At 44.0% G+C, this 12,790-nt stretch overlaps 3 protein-coding genes across 6 annotated transcripts; 2 read left to right on the top strand and 1 right to left on the bottom strand.

Annotated features, from left to right (window-relative positions):
- Positions 1-128: 128 nt before the first annotated feature.
- isg20 (interferon stimulated exonuclease gene) lies at positions 129-2,306 on the top strand. 2 transcript variants are annotated; one of them, XM_057050918.1, is made up of 5 exons: positions 129-231; positions 668-1,131; positions 1,225-1,320; positions 1,469-1,663; positions 1,770-2,306. In XM_057050918.1, exons 2-5 carry the CDS (start codon positions 721-723, stop codon positions 1,968-1,970), a joined length of 903 nt encoding a protein of 300 aa, XP_056906898.1. In that variant the 5' UTR covers positions 129-231; positions 668-720; the 3' UTR covers positions 1,971-2,306. The 2 variants fall into 2 exon arrangements, with proteins under 2 accessions (XP_056906898.1, XP_056906897.1); XM_057050917.1 differs by having other exon boundaries at positions 668-1,320.
- Positions 2,307-2,562: 256 nt separating this feature from the next.
- On the top strand, positions 2,563-6,107 carry rlbp1b (retinaldehyde binding protein 1b). The gene is made up of 8 exons (XM_057050919.1): positions 2,563-3,641; positions 4,099-4,136; positions 4,638-4,766; positions 4,839-5,043; positions 5,126-5,304; positions 5,385-5,543; positions 5,621-5,731; positions 5,810-6,107. The coding sequence occupies exons 2-8, from the start codon at positions 4,125-4,127 to the stop codon at positions 5,936-5,938; spliced, it is 924 nt and encodes a 307-aa protein (XP_056906899.1). The 5' UTR covers positions 2,563-3,641; positions 4,099-4,124; the 3' UTR covers positions 5,939-6,107.
- Positions 6,108-6,280: 173 nt separating this feature from the next.
- LOC130535713 (monoacylglycerol lipase ABHD2-like) lies at positions 6,281-11,631 on the bottom strand. 3 transcript variants are annotated; one of them, XM_057050913.1, is made up of 11 exons: positions 11,292-11,631; positions 10,952-11,028; positions 10,593-10,872; positions 10,232-10,407; positions 9,496-9,663; positions 9,186-9,369; positions 8,994-9,086; positions 8,829-8,927; positions 8,694-8,763; positions 8,110-8,194; positions 6,281-6,768 (listed from the first exon to the last, which is right to left on the bottom strand). In XM_057050913.1, the coding sequence occupies exons 3-11, from the start codon at positions 10,805-10,807 to the stop codon at positions 6,494-6,496; spliced, it is 1,365 nt and encodes a 454-aa protein (XP_056906893.1). In that variant the 5' UTR covers positions 10,808-10,872; positions 10,952-11,028; positions 11,292-11,631; the 3' UTR covers positions 6,281-6,493. The 3 variants fall into 3 exon arrangements, with proteins under 3 accessions (XP_056906893.1, XP_056906894.1, XP_056906892.1); XM_057050914.1 differs by having other exon boundaries at positions 8,829-8,921; positions 10,593-10,829; positions 11,292-11,630; XM_057050912.1 differs by having other exon boundaries at positions 10,593-10,829; positions 11,292-11,627.
- Between the last annotated feature and the right edge of the window lie 1,159 nt (positions 11,632-12,790).

Below are 12,790 nucleotides of genomic sequence, written 5' to 3'. Positions count from 1 at the left end.
GCCTCGGTTTACACCGAATGCTCTTCCTGGTGCACTTATGGTTGCATTTAATGAGAAGATGTATGTAACTATTAATTTTGTTGGCTTTACGAACCTGCTGCCTTTTATTCAGTCGCCCCAGCCAGTAGGGGGCGAAACAAGTGCTGATCAATAGAAGAAGAAGCCAACGAGCCAATCAGCGGGCGTCCTAAGTCTTCACATGTTCAGTCTTCACACGTGCTGCCTGAGACGGTGTGTTTCAAAATCTTTATTTCGTTTTAACTTTTAGAATGAATAGCAGTTGTTTTACTTACCTTTGATAGTTTACTGTCGTTTTTCTCTTATGTCATTTTCAACGGATATTTCAGTGCTATTTTTGAGCTTCGTGACTGAAGGAAGGGGAGTTAGCAGTCGTTCGCATCATGAACTGACTGAATAGTTATTTTAAAATCTTTGTTTTGCTGTTTTTCTAGTGAAATCCCTGGGACGTCATGAGTTTTTAGTTGGCAGTCGATATATTTCGGATCTCTAGGGTGGTGCAATGCCTGACCTTTAATGGTTTTATAGGTTATAGTGTGACCACAACATTGGAATCATTTTTATTCCAACCTATTTGTGTTTTACATCATGAGATTGTTGCTGCTGCTATTCTGTTTGATGATTGTTTTTCGTCTTTTTTTTCTCTCAGAAATTCTTGTACGGTAACTTTTTTTTACTCTGCAATGGAAAACATCAGCAAAAATGAGTTATGCCAGTTCGGGTGGACTTCTCAGTAACCACCGCCACTCCTGCAGAAAAGTTTTGATGGTTCACACCAAGAAGATTGCTGGAGTGAAGAGGAAAATCCAACAAAACTCCAGCAGAATTACTGATCTCAAAAAGATACTAAAAGAGCAGCACGATGGTTCAATGTGGACAACTCAGCTTGTCAGAAGATTGAAATCTGATCACCTAGATGGAGAAATGCAGTTCCCTCAGAGCTCCAGCAGCTGTGTCTCAAGACCTAGACTCTCTGGTTTGGTCTCAAGACCTGGAGACAGCTGGGAGGTGGACAGTGGCTTCTCCTCTGAGGCTAGTCCTTCTGCTAGTGGCCGCAGTTCACCGTGTGCCAGTTCATGTCTGTCTACAGTGGTGGCACTGGACTGTGAGATGGTGGGTACTGGACCTGGTGGACGCTATAGTGAACTAGCCCGCTGTAGCATCGTGGGTTACCATGGTAACATATTATACGATAAATATGTGCAGCCTTGTCGGCCTGTAACAGACTACCGAACTCCCTGGAGTGGAATACAAAAGCATCATCTGCTGGATGCCACGCCGTTTGCCCAGGCCAGAGAGGAGGTAAGGATGACGCTGACACCTTAATCTTTAAATGTTTGAGTGTTAAAATAAAGAACCTGCATTGTGTTCACCATCTTCAGTGCTGAATGTTTTTCAACTGAAATGATCGTGAGAACAGATTTAAGTTGGTCCTCTCTTGTCTCTGCAGATTCTCGCCACACTAGAGGGTAAAGTTGTCATCGGTCACTCGGTCTACAATGATTTTGAAGTATTGGACATCAACCACCCACCTCACATGGTCAGGGACACCAGCATGAGTCCTCTTCTCAGCCAATTGGCTGGTTTCTCCTGCAAACGCTCACTTAAAGTTTTGACCAGTAAGCTGCTGAACAGGAAAATACAAGTGAGTCTTTTATGGTTATAGATATTTTCTTCTGGAGCAGATGTTTGAGGATGGTGAAGGTTGTGGGGGGTTTTAGGTTTCATTGGCTGTTTTTATCCTATGGCAGGGTGGGAGACAGGGCCATAATTCAGTGGAGGACGCCCAGGCTGCCCTGGACCTGTATAAACTGGTGGAGGGTGAGTGGGAGCGGGAGGTTCAGACAACTTTAAGGGTTGGCAACGTTTCAGATGAGCCCAGCTACACTTCCTCCAGCCACTACATGCAGGACCAATACTGGCCCAGTGATGTCATTTTCAACAGCCAATAGGAACATTCATCACTGGCTGACCATACCTCTTCAGGTGAAAACAGGCCGTTTTGGGCTGCAGGGTTATTTTATAGACGGGCAGACCCAAGACAAACTACCAGGATGTTCAGAGTCTCCTCTGTTCTCCACATTGATCTGAGATCAGTAATCTGGTATTCCCTGTGCAAATTATAACCTCAACACATTGTTGAGGCTCTAAAATCATGTTGAACTTTCTTGTTCATCATAAATACTTGTCAGATCCGTAAATGTGTAGAATTGTTGCCTCAATGTTATAATTATGTTGCATTTCATGACCTCACCTTCAGTGTTCTAATAAAATATTTAAATTAATAATTGGTGTCAAGGTTTCCTGCTCTGGTTTAACAACGTCAAACTGTTCAGATTCGACTTTAACTGGAAGATGAAGAGAGAATAGAAATAATTTCATCACTAAACATTTCAGAAACAGGTTGGTTCTTTTTACAGTCAGGGAAATCCCAGCAATGGCTTTTTTAACCCCATAGCTCCACCTGGAGGGTCAGATCACATATTTAATAAAAAAAGTTCCCTCTGAACTATGAAGGTGGTTAATTGTCAACTACTGGACGAGTTTCTGCTCTGATGAGTTTCTTGGATATTTTGATTGTTTATAGTCTTCTGTTGTACCTGATCCTGGGGGTCACAGTCTAAACCCTGGATGTGGCCCCTTGGCTCGGCCTGCCAACGGAGAATAAGAGCTCCATTGTTTTCACAATAATCCTTATAATTTTGCTCCCTAAATCGCTTTATTGGCCAGTTTAGAACCGATTCAGCAGATTACAACCCAACCAGCCCTTTCCTGGTTGCACCAAGGGGAAATGTGTATTTGGTGACATCACGATGACTTGAGGTCAGAGGAAATTTGAACACCATAGAAGATGGGTTCTCCCCTGAGGGCCAGGTAACCAAACACCTGACCAGCCAGAGTGTTATAAAGATTGACAGTTTCAGGGCAACAATCCAGCTTGGTTTTCTGACCCACCAGGATGATGACCGCTCTCAGCTGGGACGTTGACTTGGTCCGACAGAAAACCTGCTGGATTGAGGAACGCTGCCGTAACCCTCATCTTGATGCTAAAACAGATAAGAGAAATAAGGTCAATGATTAGTTCTTCTATAGATTAGTGTGTAAGATATTTAGCTGAACTAATGCATCATTTAGTGACCAGTAATCACTTAAAAGCCCAACAACTGCTGTAGCTAGTAAATGTTTCTGAACAAGATTTAGAGGAAGATGAATTAAATCTGGTCGGGGAAGGGGGGGTGTACAACTTGTGGATAGATGATGCTAACAGCTAATGGAGCAGTTAAAAGGAGCAGGATGCTGATTAAAGGCGGGTTCAGGTTTGGTCGGTCTGTGAGCGGAGAACATGCGAGAGGATCTGTGATCACATTTTTTCTTCTCACCATCACGTTGCTCAAGTGAAGGTGAGCGTCACAATGGTGGCTGTTCTCCCTGGAATCCCATGAAATCCCCCCCTCATTAAAACCAGCTAAGGTTCAGTATTACGTGACTGCCATCATCATCCCCCCGTTGTGCAGATTGAAAGGAGGCTGTAATCTGGTGTGACGCCACTAATCCCACAGTACAAATCACCGGTGCTGGTTTGGGTTCCTCCATACGGACCCGCACCTTCAGCTTCATCTCAGGTAAGAGTCCAGTGGCCCCCAACGGCCCCCTGCTGATATCTGATCTGCTGCTGCTGCCATGTTGATCCAAGCCTGTTTTTTTTTCAACTTTATTTTGTCAAGTGTTATTCTGTGTGGTTTTTTTTTTAAACCTAATTTTTTTAATAACTCTGAGCCTGAATTATCTGTGTTTTTCATCTTTTGTTGCTGCTGTCTGAAATTCCAACAGAAGATACAAATGATGTTCAGACATTTAGAAGCCTGTAATAAATTCAGAAATTAGGTTTTTGGTGTATTTTGTATCCTGACAAAGTGATTTGATTAAAAGATTCCAGATGTGGAAGTCTTCATACTGTATTTAGAAGGTTTCCAATTTGATGATAAAACGGCAGAGCTTAAATCTGCTGTGCTAAATTTAAGCCAATCCCCCTTCTGCATGACGGAACACGTGGACTGATGGACGTTCTGTGTTTTTCAGACATCGTGACAGAACCAGCAGCAGAAATGGCCGTGGTTGTGAGTCCCTGAACCTGTTCTATTCTGTACACTGAAGTCTTTTGTTAGCGTTAGCTGCTGCTAATCTGTGTAATTGTGTTTACAGGCTTTAGTGGCCTCATGTGAGGGAGATTAATCAAACACTGAGGCCTATTGATTATTGACAGAAATTCTGTCTGGATTAGACTCAACAACAGACTATTGTTTCAGATTTATGATGTGTAACACCAAAACATCGTGATCAAACATGGTAACGTTCAGCTGACAGTGGGGTCAAAAATGCAAGTCGGCACTCCAGAGTATTTTTGGAGTATTGATTAAATGGTATAATATGATTGATTATCAGCTAAAAGCTATTAAAGGAATATGAAATAATCAGATCATCCCAACTGTGACATGGAAGGTGTTGGTGTTTGATTTAGCCTTAGCTTAACGTTCTCTGCTGGAGTGGAGTGTCCCTCAAAGTTTTGGGATGTCTGTCAGACATCATCCATGGCTGTGTTTTGTGTTCTTCATGCTCAGAGTGGAACCTATCGCATGGTGTCAGAGGAGGAGCAGGCTCTCAGGGCCAAACTGGAGCGTCTCACTGTCAAGGACCACGGACCAGTCTTTGGACCGTGCGCCAGCCTGCCGGACCACACCAAGCAGAAGGTGGTTGAAATAGTTAGTGATGAAATTAAATGAAAAACCGAAGCTGGCTGACTGGTCTGGCTCCCCCTGCAGGCTAAAGACGAGCTGAACGAGACAGATGAAAAGAGAGAGGCGGCGGTGAAGGAGCTGCGAGGAATGATGAAGGAGAAGGCGGACGGAGGCGATGATCTCGCCAAGGCAGTTCAGGACACATTTGGTGAAAAACCAGATGGTCTGCTGGTTCGCTTCATCCGAGCCAGGAAGTACGACGTTCCCCGAGCTTTTGACCTGATGAAGGGTGTGTGAAACAGAGACCCTGAAACAGTTCCTGCTGGCGACTCTGTGGCCATTCCTCTCATTCCCATCACTTCCTGTTTCAGGTTATGTGCGCTTCAGGAAGGAGTACCCAGAGCTCTTTGAGAACCTGACCCCCGAGGCGGTCCGCAGCACCATCGAGGCAGGGTACCCAGGGATCCTGTCAAGCCGAGATAAATATGGCCGCATTGTGTTGCTCTTCAACATCGAGAACTGGGACTATGAGGAGATCACCTTTGATGAAGTGAGTGGCTCGTTGTAGATCCCTGATCTCAGGGTTTTTGAGTAAGGTCACATTTGTGTGTGTGTTTTTTGGGGGGTCAGATTCTGCGGGCGTACTGCGTCATCTTGGAGAAGCTGCTGGAGAACGAGGAGACCCAGATCAACGGCTTCTGCATCATCGAGAACTTCAAAGGTTTCACAATGCAGCAGGCATCGGGCATCAAACCCACCGAGCTGAAGAAGATGGTTGACATGCTGCAGGTGAGACTTGGACCTGGACCCTCTGATGCCGTGTGCTTAGGGGTATTTTCACGGCCTGCCTGTTTATCCTGTTTCAGGACTCCTTTCCTGCGCGCTTCAAGGCTGTGCACTTCATCCATCAGCCCTGGTACTTCACCACCACCTATAATGTGGTCAAACCGCTGATGAAGAGCAAGCTGCTAGAGAGGGTGAGAGGCCTTCTTCCTCGCCCCTTTCAAACCTTTTACCGGTACTCTGAAATTTGACCAAATCATCCTCTTGTAAAGGTGTTTGTGCATGGAGATGAGCTGGAAAACTACTACAAGGAGTTTGATGCAGACATCCTTCCCGCCGAATTTGATGGAAAAGGGTCCAAGTACGACGGGAAGGCCACAGCTGCCAAGCTGTTTGACTGAAGCCCCGCCCCCTCTCCGTGTGGGCCAATCAGAGGCCCTCAGACTGTATGGTTGTAGAAGTTATGCATGTGTGTGATGTTTTTCCAGATGTGCTGTCCAAGTACAGCCTGACTGTTCTTCCCCTCCTGGTGCGCTAACAACAATGTCAATAAATCCTATTTAAAATTGATGTTTGTTGTGTGTCTCCTTCACCCAATCAAAGGGTAGTCAGGTCGTCTCACACACACTTGAGAACTTCACTGGTGTGAAACCAGTCCTATGGCCTATGAGGACTGGATTCCGCCATCCCAGCTGGTGACTATTCAGACAACACATTGTGAAAAAATGATTTTACAGCAAAAATCAGTGTCAGAAATGTTTAATGATGATGACATCAGTGCCAGAAGTGAAGACAGAACCTAAGCAGAACCCAGCAGGGATCTTCACTGTCAACCAGCTTAGCGATCAATAAATCAAGATCAGTGAGCAGAACCGACATCCTCAGGCGTGGTGTTTCTTCATGTTCTCCCACAGCTGTGTGGAAAACATGAGTCCATGCATCTTCAGAACCTTTGGTCAGATTCTGAATGCTGAGTTGAGTTTGATATCCTCAATCAAGTTTGACTCGATCACCCGGAGACCAGGAGTTAAGCTAACATCTGAAGTTCTCAAATCCTTCTGCTGGTTCTCACATGCTGGCCGCTCCTCCTCCCACCAGCAGAGGGCATTGACACACTCCACAATGACCTTGTCCATCCAGGTGAGAGGGTGAGGAAGCAGCATCGCTCCCTCGAAGAAGCCCATGTGTCCCCCATGTTGGGTGAGAATAAACATCACGTTGGGTTTCTTCTCTGTGGGGAAGAAGGAAGGGTCATTAGAAGGGGAGGGACCTCAATGTCACCAAAAACATGAGAACCCTCCACCACACATGCCAGTCAGATTTTGTTTACAATTATTAGAAATGTCAGAACATTCAAGAAAACAAGCTCATGTGTTCTTGAAGGATTACGTCTCTCACTCACTCACACACACACACTCAGATCACATGTCCATGAAAAATTCAACACTGTTGTCTGTTCTCTGAAACTGTTCCTGTTCAAGAACAGTCCGAGTTCCAAAACAATTTCTCTGTTGCCATAAAAACATACTCAAAGGCGTCTGTGGAGAGTTGGGAGATAGGGGCTTCGTTGAAGTCTTCTTGCCTCATTGATTTTAACATGAACACACAAGAATTTTTAGCTTCACACATTTGTTCGTCTTTACAGACCAACACTAAAAATGCTTTCAACTTTTGCTGTAACACACATGATGACAGTAGCTAACTCAGATTAATGTTCTACGGCATAGGTGTCAAACTCTGGCCCGTGGGCCAAATTTGGCCCGCAATGTAATTATATTTGGCCCGTGAAGACATACCAATTGACTATTAGAGCTGGCCTGCCGGTATTATCGCTTAAAGCGCATGTGCTAATACTGCAACTACCAGAATGCTCTGCTAGTGTTTTTGTGTGAAAATCCACAGTCCACATGAGCTGGTAATGCACCAGTATGTGGCTTGCTAACCACCAAGAGAGGAAGTAGTCATAGCGACCTTATATGCTAATGCTAATTCTGGCACTACCCCTCTGAAAAATGATTAAAGGAAAGGCAGACAATAAGACCTTTCTGAACAGGTAGGAGGCAGAATATCTGTTTAGATATGTAAAAGACGAACCTGTCTGTCTTGTATGTGGAGCCAATGTACATTACAAGGAGAACAACAACAGATGACGCTATAAAATGCAACACCAAGACAAGCACAAACACCTGGAAATGACTCAAAGGTGCCAGAAAGTAGAAGAGATGAAAAGGCATTACATTTACACTACATTAACTTACAATGGCAAAAGATTACTGTTAAAATTTAAAAGAGAAGAAATTAATGCCAGTGATGTGTTTTTTTATTTGAATTTCAATTTTGCGTATGTGCAATAATGAATTATATATTGTATTGTGTTAAGCTTTGCTTGAGCAAAACTAGTTTGGGTCCATATCAAAAGTTCCGTGTTATAGCTGGAAGAAGATTTTTTTTCAATAAATATCAGTGTTTGTTCTAATTTTGAATTTTGGATATTGGGTATTTCAGTTTGACACCTCTATTCTACGGTGTCTGTCATTTAATCCAGGACTGCCCAGAATGAGGTGACAACAACCTGCGAGTGAATGAGGGATCTCCAGCAGTGATGGATGAACCAGTGGATCATCACAGGAGTTCACCAGCAGCAGAGGAACACTAACCTGGACATGAAAGATCAGATTGTTTAATCCGCTGCTATTCTGATTAAGACCAGATGAGTATGAGCATTGATCTGCAACATGAAAGCTGTTAGTTGGATAGATTTTAAACATTTATTGGCACTTTTCTTCCTTGAAAAGATAGAATAATTTAAATAAAAATAGTTCTGTTCATATATTGGTGTTGCATATATGTTTTGTCACAGCTGGCTAATCCTGCCTGACAGTTTTAGCTGGATATCAACGGAACTAAATCAAAAACTAAACCAGCAGCTGCAGTAGAAACTAATTATCAGTCACTCACTCTTTTTACCTTATTTGTCTTATTATTTCTATCACTTTTTAAGAATGCATCACTATAGAGCTGCAGGGCAGAGCTACAGTGCTATATTGTAGAGGTACAGTGCTACAGTGCAGAGTTACAGTGTATAGTTAAAGTGCTGGAGTGGAGAGGTACAGTGCTACAGTACAATAAAGTAGAGTCCAGTACAGCGGTTCCTACATTGTGGATGTACTGCACACAGCTCTCCTCTTCGTAATAGTCCTTTACTGAACTGTAACCGTGGAACTTCCTGAGAGGAAATAAAAGTGATGCATCAGAGTTCAGAAGGTTGTGAACCAAACTACAGACATTCACCTCATGATGGCGTCATCAATCTGCATCAAAGACGTGGCTGCGAACAACCTGCTGAGCTCGACTTCGCCAATGCTACTGGAGCTGGTGAGAAAACTACTCCTAATGGACACAAACCAGTTCAGAAATGCGACTGGCTAACAAAACCACAGCAGGAAGTTTGTTCACCTGTGTGACAGGATCAGTTTCTTCATGTTGTCGGCCAGAATAAAGTTATAGACCCGTCGACACTGATCCCACTGCAGGAAGGTTTCCTGGGCCCTACACACACATACTCAGGCGTGACTTTTTACCTGTCCGAGGAACACCTACACATCTCTTGACACCTCCAGAGCCAGCAGCATTCTTCCCTCTACCCACCTGAGAGCGCTGTAACCTTGACAGACACTGATGCAGCAGATCACTCGGTTCTGGTTGGACGGGTTCTCACCCAGAAACTTACAGACGACGTTCCCTCCAAGGCTGAAGCCCACGACCACCAGCAGTGTGAGGGGGTAGGCTTGTTTGACAGAGTCCACCATTGCCGCAAACTCCCAGGTACAACCTGAATCAAAGAGGATGTCCTGTCACTGCGTTGCTTTGATGTTTCTTCTTCTCTGTCTGATGTCTATGATTGTGTCTGATGAGGCAGCAGCTTGTTGTGTGTGTGACGGCCTGTTGCCAATGTTACCGTAGGTGAACAAGCGTGGCGCAGTGAGCTCCAAGTTAGGCAAAGCTCCCAGGTGGTTAAGTACTGCGCAGCGGTAACCTTGCCGCTGGGAGTGATCCACAAAGGTCCGAATGTATTTGTGCTCACTATGGTTACCGATTCCCGGGCAGATCACCATGGTAACATCACCTGACAGACAGACATAAAAATGGGAGTGATGATTTGGCGACACAACAATATTCAACTGTCATTTACAACCCTGTTTTTGTTCTACATGCGTGGATTTAGGATTCATTTCTGGTCCAAAAATAAGGTTCTGGTTTAGATGCACAGAAAGATTCACAACTTCTTGAAGTAAATGTGGACCATGTGACTTTTGTGTTTAACCTTTTATGATCCGCAATGCATGAATGTAAGCATGTTGGTTAGCATCCATTTGCAACTCCAAAGATAATTTTTCCTGTAACAAGAACCAGGATCTGGGAACCGTTGGTTCAGTTCTACTTGACTTTGTTCTTGATCCAGGAAATCTGTTGATCAACAACCATCTGAAGGCGAAGAGGACGGTGACAACCCTCAGCTCAAAATAACATAGTGATTCTCAGATGTTAGATGGTGAAATTTCATCACGCAGCAAAGAAAAGTGGCTCAGTCCAGAGAACCAGCTCTTGGATTAAGGTGGACTTTGGCCAGATTTACAGAAACATCTCACAACAACAATCAGTCTTTGTTGCACCTCATTAGACTGGTAGTTTACCTCCGGTCCTGTGCTCCCTCAGTGCTTCAAACAGGTCAAAGGTTGCTGTAGCGCCATCTGGCATTGGGAGAAACTTTCGGACACCGCGTGGTGTTGGAGTGTTGATGCGTCCCATCTTACCATACAGGGCGGTCTGCAGATGTCCACTCTTCCCCCACAGTAATGGAGGAACGTATCTGAGGAGAAAGACTGACGGTCATTTGCTTAAAATGAGGTTGGTTTGAACAACAGGTTTCCTGTATTCTCAGCCTTCTCATTTTTCTTAACTCTCACTGTCTTGTTACATAAAGGCCAAGTTCTCTGTTTCAGGTGGGACCCCTCATTAATCAATCAAGTGGGCGGGGCCACGGGTTAAACTCACTCTTTGGTCAGCAGGGGGCAGGATTTCAGCAGGTAGCGGCTCAGCACTGTGTCCTGGCAGGTGACCTGTGGAGGCTCTGTCCTGCTCTTCAGATTCAGACAGCGGATAACAACGTAGAGGATGGTTGCCACGGCAGCCAACTTCATGCCATCAAACATAGCGGGCAGCTCGGGAGCCAGCGTGTCAGCCTCCTCGGGGTTGGACATGGTGGACATGATGGGCACACACCACCTTCACCTTTACAGGTTGGATGACGTTATGTTGGAATTGAACCAGATTACTGAATTGAAATACTGACCGGTTGCTGTTTTTTTTTTGGATATTCAATACAAAACCCAAATACTATTTGGGTCACTCACCTCTCTGACACAAGATGGTATGAAAGTTCTGGTAGTTCCTGCTTCAGAACCAAAGCCAAAACGTTTTTCATTCACGGCTGGAAAACAAACGTGACCTTGATTGACTGTATATCAATAAAACTTATAAATCGATAATTTAGTCCCTGGAGGGGGAAGGGCATGACGTCAAAAACACATTTATGTCCATAAAACAACAATAGAAGGTCAGAATTAGGAGTATTAAATACCAACACAGTCCCAAAGTTGGTGAGGTGGACATAAATACAACACACAAAACCCTCTCTGTCTGGATAATATGCCGACAGACTTTATGTTCAAATAACACGTTCTCCGCTCTCACCTTGCCCGTTCCGTTCATGATCAAATCGGATCCGCCCGAACTCCAAATGTTCCGTCTCAACTCGCTTCTGTTTATCGGGGCTGACTCGCGGCGCTCAGGATGCATTCATATTCATAATAAAAGTCGGAACTTTGGCCATAGTCCTCGATAATACAGCAGATTGGAATCCTACGACTACGCAGGTTGAAAATCCTGCTCAGTTAACGATGAAAAATAGGCTAGGTTATTAACTTGATAAGATGTTGTGACGGACTAAGACTACCAATTCGAATTTCCGGCTTTGTGGAGATGGTGAAAGCAGAAATGCCAACAGCACCCGAAGGCAGCGGCGGATTTTCTTACTTCCTCATTCACAACAAATGAATGTAAAATGTGAAATGGAGCCTCTCGCCGTGTTCTTCATACCACGTGTTCTTCGTACGCTACTGTTACTCGTGTCAGTCACTGTGGTAGAAAAAAAAGTTCCCCACATTTCTGGATTTTCCCCCGCATTTCCACACATCTCTACTAGAGGGCGCATTCAACAAAGGAAATAGCTCAATGACACACACTCATTAATCGCGCTGATGACTTAATTTTGGATAACGTGTTATGGTTGTTAAACTAAATATACGTTTAGGAAAAAGTCCCAAACTGTTTTTTGTTAGAGAAGTGATACATTGTCAGCAATTCAAAACAGATCTGCGACACGTCTGAGCAGTATTCCTGTGTCACATGTCACCACATTTCTCTTGAGGTTTGAGCTAACTGGATTAATCTGAACTCCTCTCGAGGATTATCATCAACACGAGTTCATACCAAAGTTCCATCAAACAGCTGTAAACCTGATCAGGTCAGTCATGTGGCAAAGCTAAAATCTCAGACTTGGACCATCAGCCAGCTCACATGACCAACTAATCTCTAAACTCATCCTATAATATCCTGGTTGTCTCTACTGAAGATGAAAAATAAACCAAAAAATGAATTGAAGGGAGTGACATTCAAATACAAATTGACAAAAATAATAATCATGTTATTTTTGTTGTTGCTTTATTTGTCATTTTTTTCTCCTTGGCAGGACATTAAAAAGGAAGCATGCAAAGAATCCTGAGATAACTTGATGAGAACAGAAAGACCCACAAATCAGTTGAGTTCCTTCCCTGATTTCTGATTATTTTCAGGATTCTTGATTTTAATCTGTCCATATTTTCATTAGAAATATTTATGCTACCTGTAGATGAATGGGGGGGGGGGGGGCGCAGAAAAAACTACACAAGAAATAACATCTCTGGTCTACTTGGTGGAGAGGAGAGGAGAGGAGGCTTGTGGTCATGTGATCTAATCTATCCCTGAGAGGTTCAGGACCAAACACCATGACCTCAGTTTTCCCTGAGTTAAGGAGAAGGAAATTTGAAGACATCCAAGACTTTATGTCTTTAAGACAGGTCTGGAGCTTCACTAACTGCTCTGTCTCCTCTGGTTTCATGGATAAATAAAGCTGAGTGTCAACAGCATAACAA

Source organism: Takifugu flavidus, chromosome 13, assembly GCF_003711565.1.
Source record: "Takifugu flavidus isolate HTHZ2018 chromosome 13, ASM371156v2, whole genome shotgun sequence".
Classification (NCBI taxonomy): Eukaryota; Metazoa; Chordata; class Actinopteri; order Tetraodontiformes; family Tetraodontidae; genus Takifugu; species Takifugu flavidus.
The sequence above is the reverse complement of the archived record's forward strand: the minus strand, read 5'-3'. Positions and strand labels throughout refer to the sequence as shown.

What these genes read in the sequence shown, in the direction of transcription:
- LOC130535713 (XM_057050913.1), bottom strand. Translation starts at nt 10,807, where the DNA reads ATGTCCACCATGTCCAACCCCGAGGAGGCTGACACGCTGGCTCCCGAG. An exon ending in TGCCCCCTGCTGACCAAAGA is followed by an intron (nt 10,408 to 10,592) that starts GTGAGTTTAACC and finishes CTTTCTCCTCAG; the next exon opens with ATACGTTCCTCCATTACTGT. An exon ending in CAAGGTTACAGCGCTCTCAG is followed by an intron (nt 9,087 to 9,185) that starts GTGGGTAGAGGG and finishes ATGTGTGTGTAG; the next exon opens with GGCCCAGGAAACCTTCCTGC.
- rlbp1b (XM_057050919.1), top strand. An exon ending in AGCTTTTGACCTGATGAAGG is followed by an intron (nt 5,044 to 5,125) that starts GTGTGTGAAACA and finishes TTCCTGTTTCAG; the next exon opens with GTTATGTGCGCTTCAGGAAG. An exon ending in AGGAGATCACCTTTGATGAA is followed by an intron (nt 5,305 to 5,384) that starts GTGAGTGGCTCG and finishes TTGGGGGGTCAG; the next exon opens with ATTCTGCGGGCGTACTGCGT.
- isg20 (XM_057050917.1), top strand. Translation starts at nt 721, where the DNA reads ATGAGTTATGCCAGTTCGGGTGGACTTCTCAGTAACCACCGCCACTCC. An exon ending in TTGCCCAGGCCAGAGAGGAG is followed by an intron (nt 1,321 to 1,468) that starts GTAAGGATGACG and finishes TTGTCTCTGCAG; the next exon opens with ATTCTCGCCACACTAGAGGG. An exon ending in TGCTGAACAGGAAAATACAA is followed by an intron (nt 1,664 to 1,769) that starts GTGAGTCTTTTA and finishes ATCCTATGGCAG; the next exon opens with GGTGGGAGACAGGGCCATAA.